Source organism: Carcharhinus amblyrhynchos, chromosome 26 (assembly GCF_965287045.1).
Source record: "Carcharhinus amblyrhynchos chromosome 26, sCarAmb.v2.hapA, whole genome shotgun sequence".
In the NCBI taxonomy this organism is placed as follows: Eukaryota; Metazoa; Chordata; class Chondrichthyes; order Carcharhiniformes; family Carcharhinidae; genus Carcharhinus; species Carcharhinus amblyrhynchos.
In genome coordinates this window covers 11,221,334-11,233,929 of record NC_137349.1, presented here as the reverse complement: position 1 = coordinate 11,233,929, position 12,596 = coordinate 11,221,334, and the positions used below count along the sequence as shown (strand labels likewise).

At 42.0% G+C, this 12,596-nt stretch overlaps 1 protein-coding gene across 1 annotated transcript in view; it reads left to right on the top strand.

Annotated features, from left to right (window-relative positions):
- Positions 1-12,596, top strand: part of mau2 (MAU2 sister chromatid cohesion factor) — a 56,752-nt gene that overhangs the window by 12,257 nt on the left and 31,899 nt on the right. Inside the window, exons 4-7 of the mRNA XM_080213246.1 lie at positions 3,572-3,667; positions 6,200-6,294; positions 7,465-7,492; positions 9,798-9,953. Of these exons, the coding sequence (XP_080069372.1) occupies positions 3,572-3,667; positions 6,200-6,294; positions 7,465-7,492; positions 9,798-9,953 (375 nt within the window). The remainder of the gene's footprint in view (positions 1-3,571; positions 3,668-6,199; positions 6,295-7,464; positions 7,493-9,797; positions 9,954-12,596) is intronic.

The following is a 12,596-nucleotide window of genomic DNA, read 5'->3' as shown; positions in this document are numbered from 1 at the left end:
AAGAACATAAGAACATAAGAAATAGGAGCAGGAGTAGGCCATCTGGCCCTTCGAGCCTGCCCCGCCATTCAATAAGATCATGGCGATCTGTCGTGGCTCAGTTCCACTTTCCCGCCCTCTCCCCATAACCCTTAATCCCCTCTCTTATCAAAAACCCATCAACCCGCTTCTTAAAAATATTTAGCGAGGCAGCCTCCACCACTTCAACGGGCAGAGAATTCCAGAGATTCACCACCCTTTGAGTGAAGAAGTTCCTCCTCAACTCCGTTCTGAACTGCCCCCCCTTTATCTTGAGGCTGTGCCCCCTAGTCCTACTGTCTTTTTTGAGCGGGAAGAGTCTTTCCACCTCTATCCTATCCATCCCATTCATCATCTTATACGTCTCAATGAGATCTCCCCTCATTCTTCTAAACTCCAACGAGTACAAGCCTAGTTTATTCAGCCTCTCCTCATAGCTCAACCCCCTCAACTCCGGTATCAGCCTAGTAAACCTCCTCTGCACTCCCTCCAAGGCTGCAGCTGCTTCTCGAGCACCAAACCAAGAGGTGTGGAACACTGCCCAAGTAACATAAACTTGCCTGTGGACCAAACCTACTTTGCTCTTTGCGTGCTGCAGGATTGAAGTAGCAGACATCTTCTGCTTGCAAGACTTCCCCATAGGTAGATATTTCAAAGGTGTTGCAGGATGCATCAAGCTGATGAAGGCCTTCAATGAAAAAGGCGACCAGGGACCCCCCTGTATCCACACTGGAGAATCTGTTCGTTCTGCGCTTTATCTTCAAGGTTGCTGAAGGCATCAAGCAGCTTGACTTTTTTTTACCGCTTCCATCAGGAGCCTGGATGTGACATCCAGCTTTCTATTAATCCTGCCAGATCATTCAGCTACACCAATGATGTGGCTGAAATCATTACCCAAAATGACAGGCCTGGGGAAATGGCCAGCAGCAGTGGGCGTTGAGGGATTGCCAACCATTCACTCTTAAGAGCCAGGACACTTTATTCAGTCTGAGGGACTGACCAGTTTGCACGTGAGGTCTGCTATGAGGAGGTGCCTGTCTCACCTTCTTAACTTTGCAGCAAAACTAGGTTGTTACACTCTGCATGTACAACCCCCCAACTTCCCTGTGGTGGACAACTTCCTCTCCCACATCCCGGTGCTGGACAGCTTCACCATCATTGAAGTTAAGGAGGTGATTATCTTTCAATACTTCCATGCTAACCTGCCTGTTACTTTATTTTGGAACAAGACACTGTGGGGCCCACTGTAGATACATTAGCTGGTTTCAAACTAGTGAATCATCCAGCTTCTGTTCTCTCACTCTCAAAATTCAAACTGAGATTAAGCTGCTCCTGCCTTCCATGTAGTCAATGATGAAGTTAGTTTCTATTCTAAATAGAGTGTGGACCTGTCTAACTGTCATTTATTTTGGCTATCTTCTCTCATTAAATTGCAAATCACATCAAGTCTAAACTGCAGGTACCCCAGGTAAATTTAAACCAGCAAACCTTTCTAAGCTCCACTTGTGTTCATGATGATATAGCCTGCTCTGGGAGGCCCTCAGACCTTTGAGTTAATTATCCCGCATTTGCAATTTTTTTGATCTGATGGAGCAACTGAGTTCATGGCCTTTCAGGGTTTATTGATTGCTTTTCAACTAACTTACCTCCAGCTCCCAAAACGAAAACATCTTTCTGGAGTGGCATTATTGCAAGAGTAGTAGATCTCAGTTTTAAGAATGAAAGTCTATGTTTTGAAACTGCAAGATATATTCTAAAGCACATGAACTATGTACTAAGTATTCACAACAAAATATGAAGAAAGACTTTTAAAAAATGTAGATTCCAGCACAACAACTGTGTTCACAGTTATAGAAGGATGGGATAGTGTATACAGGAGACTGCTTTCAAGAGTGACTTATAATTCGAGGCCATAGATAGAAAAATAAATAAACAGTTTTTGGTGGATCATCAGATGTTCTTTCCTAGGGTAGCAAAGTCAAGTGCTAGGAGACATAGGTTTAAGGTGCATGGGGAAAAATTTAGAGGAGATGTGCGAGCATGGTGAAAGTCTGGAATGTGCTGCCTGGGGACGTGGTGGGAGCAGGAACAATGGCGGCATTTAAGGGGCACCTTGATGAATACATGAATAGGATGGGAATGGAAGGATACGGGCTTCATAGTTTAGGCAGGCATCATGATCGGCACAGGCTTGGAGGGCTGAAGGGCCTGCTCCTGTACTGTACTTTTCTTTGTTCTTCGTTTAGAAGAGGGCTGTAGTATTATTGAACTCACCTTTAGGATCATCGGTTGAGGCAGAGGCTGTGACGTTCGAGCCTAGTTGAGGTTGGTGGATGAAAGAAAGTAAGATGAAGGGATATGGGGAGAAGGTGAGTTAATGTGATTTAAGGCTATTTGTTTACATGCTGGGTAAACTCAGTCTCAGGGTGATTGGGCCCAATCATTTGCTTCCCTTTTGTCAGTTAAGTGTGTTTCTCATAGGTTGCTATTTATGTATCACTGTTGGAAGCATCCATACACTCCTCCAGTGCAATGATATTTAATAGGCAGCTTTTGCTCCTGATGTCAGTCTAGGCACTTGCTATCGATTTTAAATCAGGACAAAGATTTTCAATTCTTAGGCTTATTTTTGCAATTGTTTCCAATCCATGTGATGCCCCTCGTTTTCAACAAAGGAAGCAAGTATGGTGAAAGAAAATTGTAGGATTATAGAATGCCTTTAGCCTAATACTGTGATGTTTAAAAGGAATCTTTTCCCTAGTCCCTTTATCCAGTCTCTCTCTCTCCTGCAATGGATTTAAATTCATGCGACAGTCCAGCAAGACTGGTGCAGGAAGGGGAGATTTCACATCAGCAGGGGGAGCCAGGGTTAAAGTTGAGAGTGGAGTTTAATGCCAAAGGAGCAGAACAGCAGTTGATGGGAATGAAATGAAGTACAGCGGAACGGTTTTTTCTGGGCATTGTGTGACAGGATTTGTGTGCAATGATATGCTGTTCCCCATACTGTACTGTTTCATTTTGAGTGCAGTTTAGTCTGAGGCACAGAGCAATCTTATGCAACAGCTGCCTTATACGTGTGAATACACCTAGGAGGTGAAGATCCCAAAGCCAAGAGTGGAGACACTGCCAGAGTTGAAGAGAAGGCAAGATGAAGTAGAAAGTAGTGGTTGCATGAAGGCTACAGCTGGAATGGACAGTAGTTTCATAGGTTGGAGAATCTGAGAAAGAACAAGACAAAGGCAGTAGACAATATATCTAAGAGTGTAGGAAATAGATTCTGACTCAGTAGCTCACCAGAGCTATTGATAAAGTAGACAAGGGTGGTAAGAGAGAGGTTGGTAGTTAGAGTTAAGACTACGATAGAAACCTTTGAAACTGAAGTAAAGAAAATCTAATTCCAAGCATAGTGCTTCACTGAGAACTTCTGTTATAGTTGTAATTAATACATGCATTTCACATCTGGTTGTGTAACTACGTTTAATTGTTTCTGTGGGATTAGATGCTGCCTTTTTCCATGCTACTTTGAAATAATGATGCTTTGTTGCCTTTTTAGAATCTGGTTGATTCAGCAAAACCACTTTTACGGAAGGCAATACAGATCTCGCAGCAGACGCCTTATTGGCATTGTCGACTACTCTTTCAACTGGCTGTATGTACCTTTTGTTTTCTTATATCTAATGGGAGTTTCTTGGCAGAAAGTGAAATATTCAACGTTAGAGCGCACACAATGTTGCTTCTCAGGATGTTCAACTTGGATTGCTTCTATGAAACCTGGTGATGTTCTGAGTGAAAAATTGATCCTGTAATTACCTGCCCCACAAGTTCTAATTTCAATGAACTCATTTACACTTTTTCCCCCTCCATTTTTCCTCTTCAATCCCAAAAGTGTTGGCTGTCACATGGTACTGTTCAATTCCACCTCTGTCCACCCTCTTTTTCCATTGTTTCGTTAATGCTGAGAATGGTTACACTTTGTGGCTCAACTGTGAAGCCCAAAGCCAAATCTTGGATATTTCTTCACAGGGAAAGAAAGGAGTGAAATCAACAAATAGCATACGTGTTTGTGGCATTTAGTTACAGATGCCCATTATCTTTTAAAAACCTGAGCATTGGTTGGTTTTCTACTTCCTGGCCTTGGGGCACTGAGTGTATGGGATAAAAGAATTGCATGTAGATAGTGCTTTTCATGACCTTAGGAATCCATTCAAATTATGGAGGCACAGTGGTTAGCACTGCTGCCTCACAGCTCCAGGGACCTGGGATCGATCCCTGGCTTGGGTCACTGTCGGTGTGGAGTTTGCACATTCTCCCCGTGTCTGTGTGAGTTTCCTCCGGGTGCTCTAGTTTTCCCCCCCAAAGTCCAAAGATGTGCGGGTTAGATTGATTGGACATGCTAAATTAACCCTTGGTGTCCCGGAATGTGATAGATTAGAGGGATTAGCAGGATAGTTAAGGAGGGATAGGGCCTGGGTGGGATTGGTGTTGGTGCAGACTTGATGGGTCAAATGTCCACCTCCTGCACTGTAGGGATTCTATGAAGTCCTCAAGCAGTTTTCAGAGTACCTCAGTGGCTGTAGTGTGGTCAGTGATGTAATGCGGGAAACGTGACAGCCAATTTGCGCACTGTAGGCTATCACAAACAATAATGTGATAATGACCAGATTTTTTTGTTTCATTCCTGGGAGGAGAGCGAAGTGTCAATGACAATGCAAGCATTTATTGTATATCCCCAATTGCCCTTGAAGGTGGTGATGATTTTGAAAACAAGTGAGTGTCTTGCTAGGTCATAACAGAGGGCAGGTAAGAGTCAACCACGTTGTCACATGCCAGGCAAGGACAGCAGATTTCCTTACAAGAGTGCATTGATGAACCAGACGGATTTTTATGACAATCTGATGGTTTCAAGGTTGCCATGATTGCTAAATTTTTATTCCACTTTGATATATTGAATTTAACGTCCTGGGCAGTCGTGTTGGCAGCTGTGGTATTTCAACTAATTTTCAGATCATTAGTCCAGATCTCTTTATTACTAGTCCAGTAACACCACCAGTGCGATCATTTCCCCCATTTAGTGAAGTTGGTTGATGGATAAATGTTGGCCAAAATTCCCGGGAGAACTGTCCTGCTGTTCTTTGAAATAGTAAAAATGGGATTTTTAACATCCAGCTGAGAGAGCAGGTAGGTCCACTCAGAAGATTATAATCAGTGTCACCATTGCAGTCCGGTTGAGATCAGTAAATTTAATGCCAACTGAACCTTTCTGGTTCCACTTGTTAATTAGGCCTAAAAAGAAATTGTAGTTTTCACCAGATGTTTCATGCACTAAGACTAACTAGCAAGAATGGGGAAGAGAGAGAGAGATTAAGCTGACTGGTCATAAGGTGTTTCTTCATTGTGATTGGGGGAAAATGATAAATCAGTGGTCAAATTGTTTTCACCTCTGCAACTTCAAGTAGTAATTGTAAAGGTCCAGAAGTAGGCCACTGTTTGTATTGAGGGGGAAATTCTATAAATCTCTGCCTCAATCTTGTGCCATGATGTGGAGATGCTGGCATTGGACTGGGGTAGGCACAGTAAGTAGTCTCACAACACCAGGTTAAAGTCTAACAGTTTTATTTGGTGGCACGAGCTTTCGGAGCGTTGCCCCCTTCAAGGACTCACCTGATGAAGGGGCAACATTCTGAAAGCTCGAGCTACCAAATAATCCTGTTGGACTTTAACCTGGTGTTGTGAGACTACTTACTCAGTCTTGTGCAACATGCGTCAGATTATAGGGGTGTCACATTTCACCTCAGTATTTCCAGAAGTGGTGAGAGGTAATCATTTGTGATAATTCTAGAGTGATCTTCTGATGGACTGTCTGTGGTATGACTAAGATGCCGCACAGCCAGTTGACCAGTGGAATGAGGTGACTTGGCACCCTTGCAGTCCTACCCCAGAACTAGATGTCACCTGCAGATGGGGTGGTGGCAGGATGGGGATATGCAAGTGAAAAAAAACAAGACTGCCAGATCATTTTGTCCAGTGTCTCATATATCAGTAACTAGGGCCACTACTCAGTGTCAATTTTTACAGCTGCTATTATGCTGATGATTTTTTTATACACGTTACTTTTCAGGTGACTTTAATAAGAATTTTAATGGAAACCCTTTATTTCTCACTTTGTTTCTCTTTCTACCAGCAACTACACACGTTAGAAAAAGATTTGGTTTCAGCATGTGACCTTCTAGGAGTTGGAGCCGAATATGCAAGAGTAGTGGGATCAGAATATACAAGGTAACGGCAAAATCGAAGGAATCGAAAGCTACCTTCCTGCTGTTTCAACAGACAAACAAAACCCCAATTTTCATAACATCATAGAATCCCTACAGTGCCAAAGGAGGCCATTCAGCTCATTGCGTTTGCACCGACCACAATCCCACCCAGGCCCTATCCCAGTAACCCCATATATTTACCCCGCTAATCCTCAGACACTGGGGTCAATTTAGCATGGCAAATCAACATAACCCACACATCTTGGTGAGTTGGAGGAAACTGGAGCGCCCAGAGGAATCCCGTGCAGACATGGGGAGAACATGCGGACTCCACACCAGCAGTGACCCGAAGCTGGAATTGAACCCAGGTCCCTAACCATTGTGCCACCATACCAAGATTTCTGTGATTTCTCAGATTTCTGTGTTGGAATGGTCTGCATTGGGTGTGTAAATATTGCCTTTTCCAACTGGCCCTTCAGTCCTAAGTATAAATTTCTACAAGGACGCAGGAAATCCTTCATCCTTCAAATCTTTCATTTGTCAGTGACAACGTGAGGATGATTCTTCCACGTGGGCGTTCTGCAGCTATTAAAGCTTTACTTCCCCACTGGTAAATGCATCACCCAATACAATCAAAAAAAAACAGAAGTTGGAAAGTGCCATGTTTGGTTTCTGGGGTTTTTTTGAGTTTGTAGCCTGGCCTGCTCTTCTTATTCCTCCTGATTTTGTATGTCATTAGATAAAAATTTGTATTTCCTAAATTACTTTCATGTTATAATGTAGGAAATATAGCTGCTTATTTGCATTCAACTATGATCCATAAATAACGATATGAGAATTTTGTTCGTAATGTTATTGGCTGAGGAATAAATATTGATCCAGTGCACTGGTGAGAATTCCCCTACTGTTCAAAAAAAGCCCTGTGACATATTTTATGCCCACATTAAAGGGTCACTGACCCTGAGTTTAACAGCTTGTCCAAGAGATAAACCTTAGTGCAATGCTCCCTCCACACTGAACTGTGATAGCCTGAATTTTGAGCTCCAGTCTCTGGAGTGAAATTCTGGAGAGTCAGAAGTTAATTAGTTTTTTGAATTTCTTGTTTAATATTTACTAAAGTGGGTTATAGTTTCGTGTTTACATTAAACTAAATTCACATTGTATATACAAACTTGTCTCTCTTATCTTGCAGAGCACTCTTCCTCTTGAGTAAAGGCATGGTAAGTTTTTTTTTGTTTAGTTAAATTTGTGCAGAATTTACTGTCTAATCTGCAGCTAATATATCTATCACTGTAGAAAGTACAAGGCAATTCCCCAGAGAGAAACTTGTCTTCCTGATCATAAGCTTTTTTTTGTATTTTGAAAATTAGGAGATACTTACTGATCCCAGAAGCATTGGATTCCAGAAACAATTTTGGGAATTTTAAAAGTAATGGTAAAGAAAAGAAAACATAAGCGCATAAGATTAAAGTTATATTATTAAAACTGTCTTACAAAATCTCCCAAAAAGAACCCACTTAATCATAACACACAAGTAAGTACCTTCTTGGTATATAGATTTTTAACCCTAGAAATCAAGTATTATTACCCTAGGTAAAACTACTATCACTTTAATAAAGGTGTACCATATGATTTTTCACTCACTTCCACTGTATTGTGGAAATCCAATAAAACTCTGAAACAAAGACTTTCCTGGTTTCTGGATGGCTGCTTCAGAGTTCTCACTTTGCTCTGCACAGAGCTAGTCCCAGAATATTTCCCCCATACAGCCAATACAACTCAACTCAGTATCTTTCTTAAATATCCTTTTCTCTTTCATCTTTGATTTCATTATCCTTAGCACCTTTTTGAGCTCAACTTTTCCTAAATATTATAATATTTAATGTTTTCCCCTTGCCTCCCTTGGTGGGGTGAGGGGGGAGTTGAATAAAATCTAAATAAAACCTCAAATCAAATAAAACATCTCCTTGTTTATTTGTGAAACTGTTACAAGCTGGAGAGGTCTTTTACTTCCCTTGAAATTTAGCCACTGAAAAGCCAAGTCCCTATCTATTTCCTAATGTAAATTTCTAACCCCAACCTATTGTAAATCCACATCAGCATGGCCTTATTATTACAAATGCACGCATTTAGCATCTTTAGCCCCTTTTTTTATCTCAACTCTCCCAGACAAGTTGTCTCTCTTACCCACTGCCGAGCTTAATTAAATTATTTACACACGCGCAGCCACCTTTACAGAATAACAAAATGCTCCAAAAATATGGAAGTGTCCATCTTCTCGCAATTGATATTGGACTGTTAAAATAATCCTGTGTGTGGAAAAATATATAGCCGCAGGTGTTCTCTAAATGTGGATTGGAAGGGAGAGAGGCAGAAATCCTGCTCGTGCCATCGGATATATGTCTTCAATGATAAAAAGAAGTACTAGGAAATGGTGGCCCACCCCAGTAGCCAAATAGATTATGGAATATAGAGAGAATTTGAATTTCACCAATGAGTGGCCTTGTCATACAGAGCAGGAATGCTTCCTCTTCATCTTCAATCTCTCAGTCTGAGGTTACTTAGACAATCTCATTCAGGTTGGCACAGGATATGCAACAGTTCATTCAAATGTGTTGGACAGTGGAAAATTATACAGTTTCTGATCGCTGTCCTGAAGAATATGAGTGAATGATCAAGATCCAGATCCGTTTTGACTCTGCTTTCCTACCAGAAGGCCCAATGTATACGCCTGCTGACAGTCCAGGCTTATACACTGGCCACTGGGGTGAGAAAGTGGGGAGTCACAGGGGACTGTGAAATTTTAACTACAAAAGATTAAGTACCTGTGGGAGAAAAAAAAAAGCTGAAAATATTGGCAAAGGAGGAGAAAAGGCTGTGTTTGAAAAATGTGAAATTTACGGTAGATGGCACTGAAGTGCCAACCAACATATGTGCTGTCCAATCCTCGAGTGGGACTTCAGCCCACAACTTCCTGACTCAAACAAGAAGGCTGCTGCCAACAGAACTGAGTTTACGCACTTCAAAAGCTCCTACTCTCCGAAAAAAATCACTTTTAAAATCCAGGATATTTAGCAGCACTATTTCTGTAGACAGCCCTGGTATCTGAATCTGTTACTGTAATGTCAGCAGCCCGTAATGTCAGTTGAAGGTGATACCCACAATGGCCAGCACCAGGCAACTGTTAAATAACTTGAGCACCTCTAGAAAGTGCCAAAGTCTTAGAGCTGGTTAAGTTGCTAGAGGGGGTGATTGGGCCCATTGTTGGAGGAAAAACCTTCAAGAAGGGCTTGAGCTTCTCCTCACTTTTAGCCTCCTTATCCTGTAAGGGGCCAGGCCATTGAAAGAATGACTGTGTGCACTCCCAAACACAACAGTGGGACTTGTGTACCTGCTTTGTAGAGAGGTTTTGAAGGGCAGGCGCAAGAGCATTGATAATTGACAAATAGTAATTGTTTATATGCTGCTTCAGGTTGTAGTTGTAATTTTTTTTAATGTTGGTGTGTTCTCCCTGTTGGTCTCCAGCTGCTGTTGATGGAACGGAAGCTGCAGGAGGTTCACCCTCTCCTGACTCTGTGTGGCCAGATTGTGGAGAACTGGCAGGGTAATCCCATACAGAAGGAGTCACTACGTGTCTTCTTCCTGGTGCTACAGGTCACACACTACCTGGATGCAGGGCAGGTGAGCAAAGAGAATTCCTCTAAAATTTCCAGCACAAAGGTGCAAGCAGCAGCAGCAGAAGGGAACAAGGAAATATAATACCATAGCAGTATAAATAGGCCAATCAGAGAAATAGTTTAGAAAAAGAGAGCCAGAGTCTGGAATAAAACCTGACTACGCTCATCATTTCAAGAGCACGTAGCCCTGTTGGTTTTAGCTTGAATGTTAAGTCTGCATTTATGATGTACTGGGCGGAGTACTAGGGTTTCTGGGTTGTGTTCAGCAAGTTGTGCAGCTAGTGCTACAGTAGACTTGGGTGGCTTGAAGTGCTGCTGACCAGATCAGAAGAAAGACTGAGTTCTTAAAATTACAAAGGGGTTTGCTAAGACAGTTATAGAGGAGGTGTTTCTGCGTATAGAGGAATTCAAAATTAAGATTTGATTTATTATTGTCACGTGAATTAGTACACAGTGAAAAGTATTGTTTCTTGCACGCTATACAAACAAGCATACCGTCCATAGAGAAGGAAACGAAAGATTGTAGAATGTAATGTTACAGTCATAGCTGGGCTATAGAGAAAGATCAACTTAATGCAAGGTAGGTCCATTCAGATGTTTGACAGCAGGGAAGAAGCTGTTCTTGTGTAGCTTGGTATGTGATCTCAGACAATGGAAGAAGGTGGAAGAGAATCGCTGGGGTGCATGTGGTCCTTAATTATGCTGGCTGCTTTACCGAGGCAACGGACAGTGTAGACAGTCAGTGGATGGGAGGCTGTTTTGCATGATGGATTGGGCTACGTTCATGACCTTTTGTAGTTTCTTGCGGTCTTGGGCAGAGCAAGAGCCATATCAAGCTGTGAAACAACCAGAAAGAATGCTTTCTATGATGCATCTGTAAAATTTGGTGAGTAGCTGACACGCCAAATTTCCTTAGTCTTCTGAAAAAGTGGTGGACTTTCTTAGGGTCATAAAGTCACTAATAAATCCAATCGGGAATTCAAACAAACATCTGAAACCAGAGAGTGGTAATGATTTTAAACGTGGGGGTGCTGGAACTGAAGGAGTGGCTGAGGTGAATAGCATATATGCTTTTAAGAGAAACTAAATAACCACGTAGGAAGAAAGGAATAGAAAATTATGCAGATGGGGTAAGATGTAGGGTTAAGGAAGACTTCTGTGGAGCATAAATGGGGTTCATTTGGACTGAATCTGTGCTGTTAACTCAGAGTTTTTATGAAAACTAAGGGCCCCTTTGTGTGCTGTAAAACTCTATGGCTCTAAATTGCACTAAAACACTTAAACTACCCAAGGACCCAGATACGTCAGATTCCATCCCAGACCAGGGCACGTATAAGGCTGTAGACCATGTGCTGGAAAATAGGATTAGGACAGGTGCTTGATGGCCAGTGTTGACACAATGGGTCGAATGGCCTCTTTCTATTTGAAGGTGGCCTGGAGCAGATTTTCATTGTTGAGAAGGATGACAATGGGTTAAATAATAACGGATTGTTTGCACCAGTCTGCAAGACAACAGCAAACGGACACAACTTGTCACAAACGGAATTAAAATGGAGGTAAAGAAAAAAAGTATTTCTGTAGAAGATGAGATTAGTGAATTTTCTGCCACAAAAGTATTGAAGCAGAGTCCACGGGTACTTTGAAAGAGAATTGCTTGTCAAAGATAAATATAAAATGATGTGAGGAGTGAGTGATTAGACTAAATTCAGGTGGGGAAAAAATATCTCTGCAGCATTGGCGCCAAATGACCTGTGCCTATGTTTGAAATTCTCTGATGGCTGATATATCCTGGTTTGGGATGGAGTCTGACATATCCGGATCCTTGGTATTTTAAGTGTTTAAGTGCAATTTAGAGCCATAGAGTTTTACAGCACAGAAAGAGGCTCTCTGGCCCATCGTGTCAATGCTGGCCATCAATCACCTATCCTAATCCTATTTTCCAGCACATGGTCCATGGCCTTGAATGCTGTGGTGTTTCTAGTGCTTACCTAAATGCTTCTTAAATGTTGTGAGGTTTCCCACCTCTACCACCCTTTCAGACAGTGAGTTTCAGATTTTTTTCTTGAATCCCCTCTAAATCTCCTGCCTCTTACCTTAAATCTAGGCACCCTGGTTATTGACCCCTCTACTAAGCAGAAAGTTTCTTCTTATCTGTGCCCCTCATAATTTTGTACACCTCAATCGGGCTCCCCCCTCAGCCTTCTCTGCTCTGAGCAGAACCACCCCAGCCTAGTCAGCCTCTCTTCATAGCAGAAGTACTCCAGCCCAGACAACATCTTGATAAATCTGGTGTACACCCCAATGTCCCTCTGGTCCTCTGTATCTCCCAGAGACTTGATGTTCACAGTATATTCCTGTGCATTAATAGTCCATTTGTTGCTTCAGTAAAGCAGCCTTGCACTAAATTTTCCTGAAGCTGTGATAATGACAGGATCTGAACAATAAGCGACCACACAAAACCGCTCATCCCACTTGTGGCTCAACTTAAATTTAGAAGTTTGAGTGTTGACATGGAAGTTTATTACTTGCATTAAAAAGTGTATAGGAACATAGACCCACACAGGAGCTAAAATAAGTAAGTCTTACCTTTTAATGAATAACTTTCCCAACCTCTGGACACCCAATCCTCTTCACAGCCAATGAAGTA